General features: G+C 58.5%; 1 protein-coding gene across 1 annotated transcript; it reads left to right on the forward strand.

Moving 5' to 3' along the window:
* Positions 1 to 1,816: 1,816 nt before the first annotated feature.
* LOC308254297 (keratin, type I cytoskeletal 13-like) lies at positions 1,817 to 5,709 on the forward strand (the record flags this gene model as incomplete). The annotated part of the gene is made up of 7 exons (XM_080680255.1): positions 1,817 to 2,284; positions 3,339 to 3,421; positions 3,599 to 3,755; positions 3,943 to 4,104; positions 4,193 to 4,318; positions 4,408 to 4,628; positions 5,628 to 5,709. 7 exons carry the CDS (start codon positions 1,817 to 1,819, stop codon positions 5,707 to 5,709), a joined length of 1,299 nt encoding a protein of 432 aa, XP_080536381.1.
* Positions 5,710 to 12,764: the final 7,055 nt, after the last annotated feature.

The raw sequence follows: 12,764 nt of genomic DNA on the forward strand, positions 1-12,764 counted from the left end.
CCAGAGCTCCTGGTTTGGGCTGAATCAAACCCTTCCAGAGGGAGAGCTGAGCCATCAGTTTGGGGCAGAAGGGCCGGGCCAGGTCAGGGGTCGGTGCATCTCGGGGTTCAGGAGGGCTTTGAGCACCCGCAGCACTCCCTGGCTCTCTCCCTGGTGCTGACACCTGCTGGGTAAAGCACAGGCCGCTTCCCTACCTGCAGCAAACAAAGGCGAGAAAGCCCTGACTCACAGCCCTCTTTCCTGGTCTTGCTGAATCAGCTGGGATCACCTCATACCAGGCCCTGGCCTGGTCCCATGCAGACCTCTGGCTGGTGCGGCCAGAACCCTGGCCCCTTGGTGAGTGGAGCTGCGAGCCTGAGTCCGGGGCCCTCCATTCTCAGACCCGGAACCTTCTCTTTCTATCCGGGCTCTGGGTGGTCACCTCAAGGCCCTTTCCTTCCAGCCTGGGTGGTGAGGGCCCCTCTGGCAGGGTTACTAAGCGCAGCTGAGTTTCAGCCACTTGTCAGAGAGACCCTGGCCCCAGGTCCTGAGTCACATCCTCCAATGTGGCCTCTTGGTCAAGCACTCACCATCTGAGACAGGTGTCACGTGGGTGGGGGCCCGGAGATGGCCCCGCTCAGGTACTGCAAGGCCTTCTGTCTGGGCTTGGCTGGGCAGCTGGTATAATGGAGTCATGAAACACACAGGCCGGGCTGATCCAGGGCTTCTGAACCCTGGATCAGCTGATCAATGATTCTCCCTTATGATTGATGTTTTTTTCTCTCTCTCCCTCTCCCTTCCTCTCTGAAATCAATAAAAATACAATAAAAATGCATTAAGCTGGACACATGATTTGTACATTTTATTTTATGAAAATTATACCTAAGAAATGAGCGTTAGTGTCAGACCGAACTAGACGTGGGTCTCAGTCCTGACTCTGTCCTTTAGGCTCAGTTTCCTCATGTGTAAAATGGGTATAATAGCAGGACCCACCTCATCTGCTGCTGCAGGCTTAAACTTCATAGTCACTGGTGCAGAGTTCTTAGCCCAGTGCCTGCATGTGCTGAGGGATCTGAGGGTATGACTTATTGTAACGTACAGGGCTGCTTCCTCTCCCCGTGCCTCAGTTTCCCCAGCTGTGCTGGATGGTCCCTAAGGTTCCGTGCCGCTGTGACTTTATCTGAGGGTCTCAGAGTCATCTTCTTCTCAGATGGAACACTTTCAAGGTGGTTGACCCTACAGGTCCAAGCATAGTTCGCCCTCAGCTTCACTGGGGGCACGGGGGCAGGCGAAATGCTAAGAAAGAGGCAGAACCTTCTGGTCAGAGGTTTTAGAAATAGAGAGAAGGGAGGCCAAGGGCTGCCGTGACCTCGCAAAGCACCGGGCCACTCTGCAGCCACCTCTCCCTTCACAGAGGCACCCGAGAAGCCTTTGCAGCTGGGTCCCCATTCCAATACTGGGTGGGGCCGAGGCCTCTGGGAGTGAGTTCCTTAAGTGGAGAGGTGAAACAGAATTCACTGTCAAAGGGCAGTCCTAAGCAGAACACCGTTCCCTCTGAATCATCCCTTTTGTCAAGGGTTTAAAAAAAAAAAAAAGCCAGCACCCCCCTTCCCCCCAAGGCACAACCCACCCTGGAAAGCAGAGGCAACTGGGCTTGTGGGAAACAGAGACGCCCAGCTGGCACCAATCAGAGGGTGGGGATGGGAGGAGAGGAGATGGGGCCATTGTCCAACCACCGCGGAGGGTGTATAAAAGGCACCCACTGGGGGAAGAGCCACATCCTCATCCCAGGCCAAGTCAAGCTCCTGCCCGCACCTGCTCTCCATCTCCTCTCATCATGAGCCTTCGCCTGCAGAACTCCTCCGCCAGCTATGGAGGCGCGTGCCAGCTGGGGGGAGGCCGCAGCATGTCTTCCTGTTCCAGCCGATTTGTCTCTGGGGGATCCGCTGGGGGCTATGGCGGCGGCATGAGCTGTGGCTTCGGTGGAGGGGCTGGTAGTGGTTTTGGATCTGGCTTCGGCGGTGGCTTTGGAGGTGGCTTCGGAGGTGGCTATGGTGGGGGTTTTGGCGGTGGCTTTGGTGACTTTGGTGGTGGCGATGGCGGCCTCCTCTCCGGCAACGAGAAGATCACCATGCAGAACCTCAACGACCGCCTGGCCTCCTACCTGGACAAGGTGCGCGCCCTGGAGGAGGCCAACGCCGACCTGGAGGTCAAGATCCGAGACTGGCACCTGAAGCAGAGCCCGGCCAGCCCGGAGCGTGACTACAGCCACTACTACAAGACCATCGAGGAGCTGCGGGACAAGGTGAGCCCCTGAGTGTCGAGGAGGGTCCCTGTGTGCAGGGCAGAGCTGCAAAGGCCAGGACACGCAGTACCCTGGGGGGACCAGAAAATGCAGGGCGGGTGGAATTCTCACTCTTCCTGCCAGGGAAAATTCTAGTCTTTTACTACCAAGTGTCTCCACTCCTGATGGGCAGCTTTCTCATGCCATAGCACCCCGAATGCGCTTTCTCCCACTCTCCATTTTATTGTTGTTCGTACTCGTGTCCACGTTTTTATTGCTTTCCAAACAGTTATGTTATTAGTGACTCAACCTCTAGAGTCCTGACCACTGAGTTATTTGGACACTATGACAGTTTTAAGAGCCACGAAGAATGACTAAAGTCAATAGAGAAATGGAGACAAGTTCACTCACTGGGCTGGAAATACTGGTTTATTTGTAGGGGCCCCTTACAAGGGTTATTCTCAATTGGCTGTGACCAGGTGGGGGAGATGGAGGCAGAGGCGTAGGCAGTGCTAAGTCGAGCTTCCCTCCAAGCCTATCCATCCTGGGTGATGCCAGCTTGTTGGAACAGACACCCACCTGCCCGCTACGCCACGCAGACACCCACCTGCCCGGGCTGAGTCCGAGCTCTGTGGGGGTGGATTTCCAGTACTTCGGGATAGAAAAGTTTAGCCAAGGAACCCAAATGGATGCGTCTATTTGTTGGGTTTCCCCTCTTCTCAGTGGCAGACCAGCTCTGGCGCAGTTAGGAACTGTGTGCAGCCAGGTGGGCTGCCTCCTGACCTAAGGGAGAGGCCCTCAGGACAGTGGCCTAGAGAGGTTGCTCGTCTGAGGCCTCAGAGACCTGGCCGTCCAAAGATGTTCTCTTCTCGGAAAGGTATTTCCCCTGCACTGCACTCCGCTGTCGTCCCCATCAGGACCGGAATGCAGGATGTAGAATGCTAATGAACTGAAGGGATCCGGCCAGCCGGCCCCTCACCTTACAGAGAAGCGGCCCATGTCCAGTTCCCATGCTCTCTCCGCCCTCCTCTCCCAGCTCCTGGGACCTCCCACGGTTCCCATCTGTGTTTTGCAGATCCTGGCGGCCACCATTGACAACAACCGGGTCATCCTGGAGATTGACAACTCCCGGCTGGCTGCTGACGACTTCAGGCTCAAGTGAGTTTGTTGTTCCCATTCACCGTTCCTCGCAGTCTCTTGTAGACAAACGCTCATCCGAACTAGGACATTGGAGCTTCCCAGGAGCGAATGTCTTGGAGAAGTAGCAGAGTCCAGGGGGAGTGTCTAATACCACTGATGTGTTGTTTTTTCAATTAAAAAAAAAAAATCCTTCAGGTATGAGAACGAGCTGACCCTGCGCCAGAGCGTGGAGGCCGACATCAATGGCCTGCGCCGGGTGCTGGACGAGCTGACCCTGGCCAAGACCGACCTGGAGATGCAGATCGAGAGCCTGAACGAGGAGCTGGCCTACCTGAAGAAGAACCACGAGGAGGTAAGAGGGGGCATGGGCCTGCCAGGGTGCATCACCTCCTGTGAGAAAGGGGAGCCCAATGCCGTGGCCAGACTCTGCGCTCCACTGTGGGACCTGGAAGGGCTTTCCAGAACATTCCAGTAGCATCCAGAACCAAGGAGAGGAAAGAGGAGGAGCCTCAAAACCTCTTCCTTTCCCATCCCCACAGGAGATGAAGGAGTTCAGCAACCAGGTGGTAGGCCAGGTCAACGTGGAGATGGATGCCACCCCGGGCATTGACCTGACCCGCGTGCTGGCGGAGATGCGGGAGCAGTACGAGGCCATGGCTGAGAAGAACCGCCGAGATGCCGAGGAATGGTTCCACAGCAAGGTGCCCGGCCCTCTTCCCCTGAGTGGGCAGGGGGTGCCAAGCCTGCCATCTGGGCTTCTCCGTCACCTTCCCCCTGTTGGCCTTTCAGAGCGCGGAGCTGAACAAGGAGGTGTCTTCCAACACAGAGATGATTCAGACCAGCAAGACGGAGATCACGGAGCTCAGGCGGACGCTCCAGGGCCTGGAGATCGAGCTGCAGTCCCAGCTCAGCATGGTACACCTGCGGCCCCCTGCCCAGCGGCCACCGCCTCCGGGCCTCCCCTGGGTCGGGCTCCCCTCACGACCTCTCCCTTGCCTCACCAGAAAGCCGGGCTGGAGAGCACGGTGGCCGAGACCGAGTGCCGCTACGCCACGCAGCTGGTGCAGATCCAGGACCTGATCAGCAGCATGGAGGCCCAGCTGAGCGAGGTGCGCGCTGACACCGAGCGGCAGAACCTGGAGTACAGGCAGCTCATGGACATCAAGACGCGGCTGGAGCAGGAGATCGCCACCTACCGCAGCCTGCTCGAGGGCCAGGATGCCAAGTAGGTCCTCGCCGGCCTCTCTCTTGGGAAAGGGCAGGCAGGCTCTCGGCTGTGAGAGCAGCCAGCGTCTCAGGGATCAGGCCCTCGGGTCCCAGGCAGGAGGGGGCCTGACTGAGCTTAAGCAGCCTGGACGAAGACCCAGGACCACAGCTCCCCAGTCCTCTGGAATCAGGCTGCGGAGCCCAGGCCTTTGACATTCTAATTCAGGCCTCCGAATGGGACCAGCAGGACTAGGGACCGTGGAGGGAACACCTCCTATTGGAAAAATACGAGCTTGGATTCAGGTCAGCCCAACAAAGTGCTTACAATGGCGATGCAACTCCTTTGGACCATTTCCAGAGCCCAGGCCATCCTGTGGGCTCAGGGCGGGGTGGGCCTGGGGCTGAGAGAACCAGAGGGAGGACAAAGCTTCTGGCAAATGCCCTGCATTTTGGGGCTAATGGTACCTTCTCCTGGGGCCTCAGACAGACAGACAGACAGACCTGGCAGGCACCTGCTGCTGCTGCTGCCCCTGGGCTGAGGGCACAGTTAGGTGACAAAGCCCCACTCAGGGCTCCAAACGATGGTCCGAGTAGTTCTCAGGAGGGAAGTGCTGACCCCAGTTGCCTTTGTGCTCACGCTGGCTCTCCTCTCTTCCAGGATGACGGGCTTCCCCTCCTCCGGAGGTAAGGACATGCTGGGGGTGGCCCCTGCTCCCTGCCCTGGAGGGCGGTGGGGGGGGGGCAGCACTGGACTTCCCCATGGGAAGGGGTGGGGCTGCGGGGAGCGTGGCATCTGCTCACCTGTTCCCTTTCATCATAGATGGCTCTGTCCCCTAGGGCTACTGGCTGTCTTGGAGAAAGCTGGCTTTGGGGACAATCAGAGTCCCCTTTAACGAACCCCTCACTGACCAATGCGGGGGCTGGGGCCTCCTGGGGCCCTGACCTGGCCCGAGGTGAGTCTTCTCCAGCCTGAGCATCTCTTGCCTCCTTGTTTCCCAGGAACCATTAGGTCCGGCAGCTCAGGAACCACCAGCTCCGGCAGCCCCACCGCTTCGGGCCCCGCTCGGCGCCCGTCTGAGGTCACCACCCGTCGGCCTTAAATCTGTCCGGCATCCCTTCCCTCTGTCTTCAGCATCCAGACGGGGAGAGAGCGGAAGGGTCCTGCAGGAGAGAGGGAGGGACCTCGGGAGCTCAGTCACCCCGCTCCCAGGCCCGGGCCCCCCTCTCCCTGGGTGGGCGCTCCTTGCTCTTCCCTCTGGGTCGGCTTCCTTTTCCTCCTGACCTCGCTGCTCTGATTTCTCTGCTTCTCTGCTCAAAAGAAAAGAATTCAATAAAGTTTCCTGCCTTTTTGCAAACATATTTTTGATTCTGGCCTGGTTTTTGTGGGTGGCACCTGCCAAGAACCTGATTTGGGGCTATGGGTGAGCAGGTCACCCCGAAAAGCTCAGCCCAGGGAGCTCCCAGTGGGCATGCCAACAGCACCCGGTGCAACAAGGACAAACACAGGGGCGCTGGGGGCTCCCGGGCGATGGCGCCCTGCAAACATGGACATGGGCAAACCGGAGACATGCGGGGGCACGCGAGTCAGCTCAACACCCTATAGGGTGCCCGGTAATAAGGCAGCAACGGGGTCCTGTTGAGTCAGTTAATGGGGAGAAGTGGGTGAGAGGTATGGAGGGGGCTGGGCAGGCTGCGAGCGGCCAGTGCAAGGCTGCTTTGAGGAGAAGGAGGCCCAGGACAATTACCCCAGCCCCCGCCTGCTGCCTCCCTGCTCCCTGCAGACGTGATGGGCAACCAGACCTGCAGTGCCCCCTCAGCCTGCCCCACGGTCCTGCCGTTCCCATCCACTCAGTGAAGCAGCCACAGGCCTCAATGAGTGATGTGTGTGCTGCCTTTCTTCCCCGCTTTCCCCTGCACCCTGCCCCCACCCCTCACCGCTTCTCTGGATGTCCCAGCTCGGACTCGCAGCCTCCTCTTGCTCAGCCTACTCCTTCCACAGGGACTGGTCTCCTGGACCCTGGCGTGGGCGCGCTTCTCTTTTTCCTCTTGTCTATGATTGTTTGCCGGTGAGAGCACTCATGTTGTATGTTCATGCAAGAGATTCCAGACGAGAGGGGTCAATAACACAGGGGAAAGGAATAATGTGCCCAGCACGCACTCTGTACAGGGCTTCTTTCATTCTTTATTTCATCTCCACGACAATCCATGAGCTGGCGCCGTTGTGCCCATTGTACAGATCTGAAGGCTGAGGCTCAGACTGGTTAAGTGGCCTGCCCAGCCTAAGAGCCGGGGTCCGTGTCCCAACGTGCTTTCCAAGACTGTGGCCGGTCCTCTGTCAGCACCAAGCGTTCAGCTCTGGGAAGCTAAGGGGAGAAACAAGGCTCCCTCCTAAGCCCAGGGCTCAGGGGACAAAGACATCATCCACAGAGCATCCTCGTGGCCTCATTCCCAGTGTCCTGGAGCTCCAGAGCGGAGCGCCTCCGCAGGGCAGGTGCTGCACACAGGTGGCTGGTTGCTGTGCTGCCTGTGACTCCTGGCTGCTCTGTCACCCTCCTCAGCAAAAGCCGCCTCCCTCTCCCCCAGGCTCCTCCCAGATGCATGAGGCCAGCGCACCTCGGCACTGCACTCCCCTTGGGGGTGCGTGTCCTGCCTGGGTCCTGCAGGGGGCAGGCTCACTCCAGAAAGCAGGTCAGTGCCTCTGAGGCCACCTGCTGGGACACAGAGTGAGGAAAAGGGCTCTAGACCTGGTCCTCCGCTGGCCTGGTCCCAACATGGCCTCATGTGGGGCAGCTGGGCACGGGGGGCGAGCAGGGCATGGCTGAGGACAGAGCAGCAGCCCTGGGACCCCCCCTGGGTGCCTGTTATCCCTCTGTTTTCGATGACAGCCTTTAGGGTCCACAGAAGACCTAGGGTGGGCGATAAGGGTGTCCAGGTCTTCCTGGCAAGGGGAATCTCAGCTTTCAGATCTGTACAATGGGCACAATGGTGCCAACTCATGGATTGTTGTAAAGACGAAATGGAATGAAGAATGAAAGGAGCCCTGTACAGAGTGCTGGGCACATTATCCCTTTCCCCTCTGTCACTGTCCCCTCTAGTCTGGAATCCCTCGCATGAGCATACAACATGAGTGTCCGCACTCACACACACCCGAGGGGAGCCTGGGGCAGAGAGGAAAGGGACATCCCAGGAGGGTTGTGGCCCATGGCACTGTGCCAGCCTCCCTGCGGGGGCCGCTGCCCTCCCTGCCTGGGTCCATGCATCTCAGGGGCTCCTGGGGGCGTGACCCCTGGTGGACGATGTTCCCGAGCTTTCGGCGCCTGCAGCGGGCAGGCTGAGTGCATTGCTTCCCTTGGAGCACCTCTTCGGGGAGCTACAGAGTTTGGGAGGAACCAGGTGGGTGGGGGATGGCTGGGTGGGTGCTGCTCTTGGGGGTGGAGATTTGGGGAGTTGGCCGAGAGCTGGCATTCACGCTTCTGGCCCATTTTTAAAGACAGCCGTAATAACCCCGTGGCTTCTTTCATCCCAGGATCTCAGACCAGGTTGAAAGCAGACTCCACAGTATAAACGGTGGTTAATTACAACCCAGAGCCCACAGTCCGGCTGGCAGACACCCTGAGACCCACTGAGCACCAGCCCCTGTAAACGCAGCTGGTGGAACCCAACCAAATGGGGAAACCTGCTTTGTGGTTCGGTTAAGTGGTACCTGCATCCAGGGGACGCGGGAGACTGAGGTACCAGCTTCTTTCCCCAGGGGGCCTGCCTGTGGGTCTCCCACAAGCCACAGGTTCTCTAAGCACAGCAGGGAGAGCAGTGGCAGCACTGGCATTGTCCATAAAAGCTGGGTGGGGGGAGTAGGGACGGAGTGGATCTAGGCAGGAGGCCCTGGACTTCCAGATGGGAGCTGTCAGCCAGCAGAGCCGCACAGGAAGAGCTGGCCTGCGGGCGAGAAGGCCGAGCCTGGCGTGGGAAAACTAGGAGGTATGCCTTAAGACTGGGGTCAGGGCGGCTCTCTAGGCCTCCCCCATGGCAAGAGCAGTTTGGAGCAGAACCCCGAAATCCCAGGCAATTGCCAAAACCATATTTGGCAGCTGGAGGGGGGGGGGGATACCTTTGTATTTTGGGGGAGATGAGAGTTTCAGGGCAATTCTGTCTGGACAAAGGGGGAGTTTTGAGGCCCCAAGGCCCAGTGGGGACTCAGGACCATGCACAGAGCAGCATGTGGGCAGTTGGGTGCCCGGGTGCCCCGCAGACCCTAGGGCCATGGGACAAACCCCTACTCAGGGCCCTGGCCAACTCGCCAGCAGGCTCTGGGCTCCAGGCTCTGTAGAGGGAGTGCGGAACCCAGTGTGTGTCTATACTGTCCTGAACTCAGTGAGGCTTGGCGACAGCAGGGGTGGGCAGAGGTTTGGGGCACAGGCTGGGGGAGTGAGAAACGGAGCAGAGAGGGACTTGCCAGCTCTTGCCGAGGAAGGTCTGAGTCACCCTGCTCAAGGCGGCTGCCATGGGGTGGATTGTCACTGTGGTGGCCAGGATGACAGTGAGGACAGCACCGCACGTCCGAGTCACGCTCGCCGGGCTTGTGAGAGTAAAAATGCAGCCACTCCGAATAGGGTACAGAGAACAGAAAGATATGATTTTCCAAAGGAAGTCAGATACACCTGTGCCCAAGCCCAGCCAGTCACGGGCAGGCCACAGGGGAGGAGGGAAGGAACCGCTGTGTCCTGTTCGGCCCAGGCGCTCAGCCGGGGATGCTTCCTTACTGAGGCCTGCCAGGAAAAATGCAGGCGCCCAGTTAAGTTGGAATGACAGACATACATTTTTTTTTTTAGTATAGTATGTCCCAAACATGGCCTGCATGCTCATTTGCGAAATCCGGCGACCCTATCCTTAGCTGGTCTGTGAACAGCCCTGAGTCTTCCGCCGTCGAAACTGAGTAAGCGAGACCTTTCTCCAGTTCTCTGGACAAATTGCTAAATGGGTGGCTTAAAATGTCTTCATTGGAGATTTTCTCCTCCCATAATACTCCCTGCAGCTTTGTGTACCTGCCACTGCATGCCTGCACTAGACCTGCCATCAGCTTTGGCCCGAGCTTGCGATGTGGTTATTTGGCACAGGATAGAGAGTAACCCTGCTTTCCTGGGAGAGGCCAGAGTCGCAGGTGCTTCGTCACTTGAACACATTCTTGGTTACAAGGAAGAAGCAGGTGTGTGTGTGTGTGTGTGTATGTGTGTGTGTAAATGAGATCAGTGTGGGTCTCCCCATTTCTGGGTGACTGCTGGGTAGGGTCAAAAGAGGTAAAGACATGGGCCCTGACCGGGTAGCTCAGGTGGTTGGCGCATCTTCTCGATATGCCTAGGTCACAGGTTCTATCCTGGATCAGGGCACATACAAGAATCACCTAATGAATGAATGAATGAGTGGAACAACCAGTCAACATCTCTCTCTCTCTCTCTCTCTCTCTCTCTCTCTCTCTCTCTCTCTTTCATTAAAAAAAATTAATTAAAAATAAAGGGGTTAAGACACGGGACCAGCATTCCTTAGATGCCCGTTACGGTGGGATATTCTGCAGGATCTGTGTGTCTGTGGACGTCAAAGGTGGAACAGGCAGCAGGTGACAACCAGGACGATGAAACCCAAGGCAGCAGGACACTGAGAGGCAGCCATGGGCTTCCTGAGTGATCTTGGTCCCCTCGGTGCCCAGTTGCAGGGGACTTGGGAGCTCCATGGCCCACTGTCTGCTTCCTCTGACGCCTGTGGGGCACTCTGGTGTGGTGGTGGCTGGCATGCTCTGACCACAGCCCTGAGCAGCAGGGAAAGGGGGCCCTGCTCAGAGAAGCCATTTCCTCTGGGGCACACCATGACGGGCTGTGCCTGTTGCCATCTGCACTGGAGGGACTGTTCAGGGCTGGGCAGAAGGAGACTCAGGCTTGAGCTCTCGGCTCGTTGCCCACGGAGAGCCTCGGCTTCCGATGTAAACTCACTTATGGATGGAGACTTCCTTTTACCAAAGAAGGAGCCATAAGCTCCATGGCTGACTTTGAGGTTGGTGGCCTTCCACGATGGGCTTGGGAAAAGCCAGGCCGTTTTCTGTTCCCGCGGCAGCATCTCCTCTCTCCCCCTGCCCTTGAAGCGGGGGCCATGTGGGCAGAGAACGCCCTGTCAGCTCGGTAGCCCTAAAACCAGCACTGCACCTGCCAGGCGGGGGTGGGGTGGAGGTGGGGGTGGGAGTGGTGGCTTTTGGGAGCTTCTAGAGTAAAGGTCAGAGGCCAGACAGAGTCGTGGCTGATGGGGTCCCTTTAGCCCTGGACATAGCCCCAGCCACCACCTCTCTGAGCAGCTGTGTTTCCTGGCACAGCTGGGTCAGGCCTCCGAGTCAGTGTCCCAGGAAACCAGGGGGAGCGGTTTGTGTACTGGAAACCGGATTTGGGGGCTCAGACTGCATGGGCTCTAAGAACAGTTATGATCTCTTAAATCTGTGAAATGAGCTCCTGTTTATCAAGCACATTTCAATACAGTTCCCACAATCCTGTGGCTTTGCGATCTCCATTCACCTCTTGGGAGCGCGGAGGCTCAGCCGGGTTGTGTAGCTTGGCCTGAGCTCTTGCTGAGCCCGGGACCGGATTTGCATATAAAACCCGATGCATGGGCAGCCCTGGTTTACTGACCAGTGAACAGGCGGGTGTTCTCCAGGGCTGGCTGGCCAGGAGAGGGCGGGTGGGCGGTCCCCGGGTGCGGTCCTGGGGGTGAGCGGCTCTGTGAGTCCGGGCTCTCTCCTCTGACACAGGTGCAGCATCTGTTCCACGTGGGCCTCCACCTTCCCACGATGGTCCGGGCTTCTGGGCGCAGGAAACAGGAATTCTTCCCACGAGGCTCCCTCCGCACTTGCCTCTGAGAGGTGGCCTTGAACATGGAGAAAGGCAGGGGGCTGAGGGCGGCTGAGAGACCTTCTCTGGCAGCTGGTCACCTGCTCCAGGAGGGGTGCGTGCTCTGCTCAGTCCTGGAGACCCTGCGGGGCGCTGGCCCACGGCGGAGTGTGGGGACGGCCAGGGCGGCAGACCCGCGCTTACTCAGTTGCCCCGAGAGAGACCTAGAATCAGCTTCAGGTCTGGATTTCACACAAAATGAGAGCATCCGCTTCAGCCAGAGACCCCAGCAGAGAAGAGCTGCGCCGGGGGCTTGGGCAGGGCTGCCCGTGGGACGAGCCCGTGTCGCAATGCGGTACATCGAGGCACGGGTGATCTGAGGACTTGCCTGAGAGGCCCCAGAGCCCACCGGACGCAGCACCCGTTGTCCTAGGAAACAAAGGCGGTGCTTATCGGATGTCTGGACAGAGCCCAGTCCCGGTCCCCATCGTCCAGTGGGTCTCAACCGAAGGCGGTTGTGCCTCCCGCAGGGACACTGGCCATGTCCAGTGACATGTTCGGTTGTCACAGCGAGGGGAGGGGACTGCTCCTGGGCCATGTCCGTGGATGCCAGGGATGCTGCTAACGTTTTACAGCGCACGGGGAGCCCCCACGACAGAGAACTGTGGAGTCTGAGATGTCAACAGCGCTGAGGCTGAGAAAGCCCGAGACGCCCCGTCCTAGGCCCTGGGGCAGAGCAGGGGAGATGGGCAGCCGGAGGAACCGTGGCTGAGGCTGCCCACTCTCAGTCCCGGAAGGAGCCCCCCTCAGGTGCAAAATGGGGCACCTCGACAGGATGCCCACTGCACTGGGCGAGGTGCTGCGCACCACAGCCAACCCTCCTGAGTAATTCCAGAGAGAAGCTTGTAAAGCGTTTTAAGAGGCTGGTAAATTACAGCTCCAGAAGCGCATAAATGCTCCCATAAATGCCAGCCTTGCACAGCAGGCCTGCGTGGGAAAGCCCGCGTGGGGAGGCAGGGGCGCATTTACCTTCGCTCCTTAACCCTCACCCTCTTCCCCTGGCTCGCTTACCTACCCGGCGGCACTTTGCTCCTCTTATTCCCTCCCTGTCCAGAGAGTCTGCATCGACCATCTCTGTACCCAGTTCAGGGACTTGGGGCTCAGCGCCGGCCATCTTGGGGTCTTGAGTCTACCCTCCTCGTTGTAGAGACCTGGAGGCCACAAAGGGAACTACCCTCCGAAGCAGCCCCATTTGCAGGCTCACTCCCATGATCCTTTGCTGGCCACAGCCA

This window comes from Plecotus auritus (genome assembly GCF_963455305.1).
Source record: "Plecotus auritus genome assembly, chromosome: 7".
NCBI classification, from domain to species: Eukaryota; Metazoa; Chordata; class Mammalia; order Chiroptera; family Vespertilionidae; genus Plecotus; species Plecotus auritus.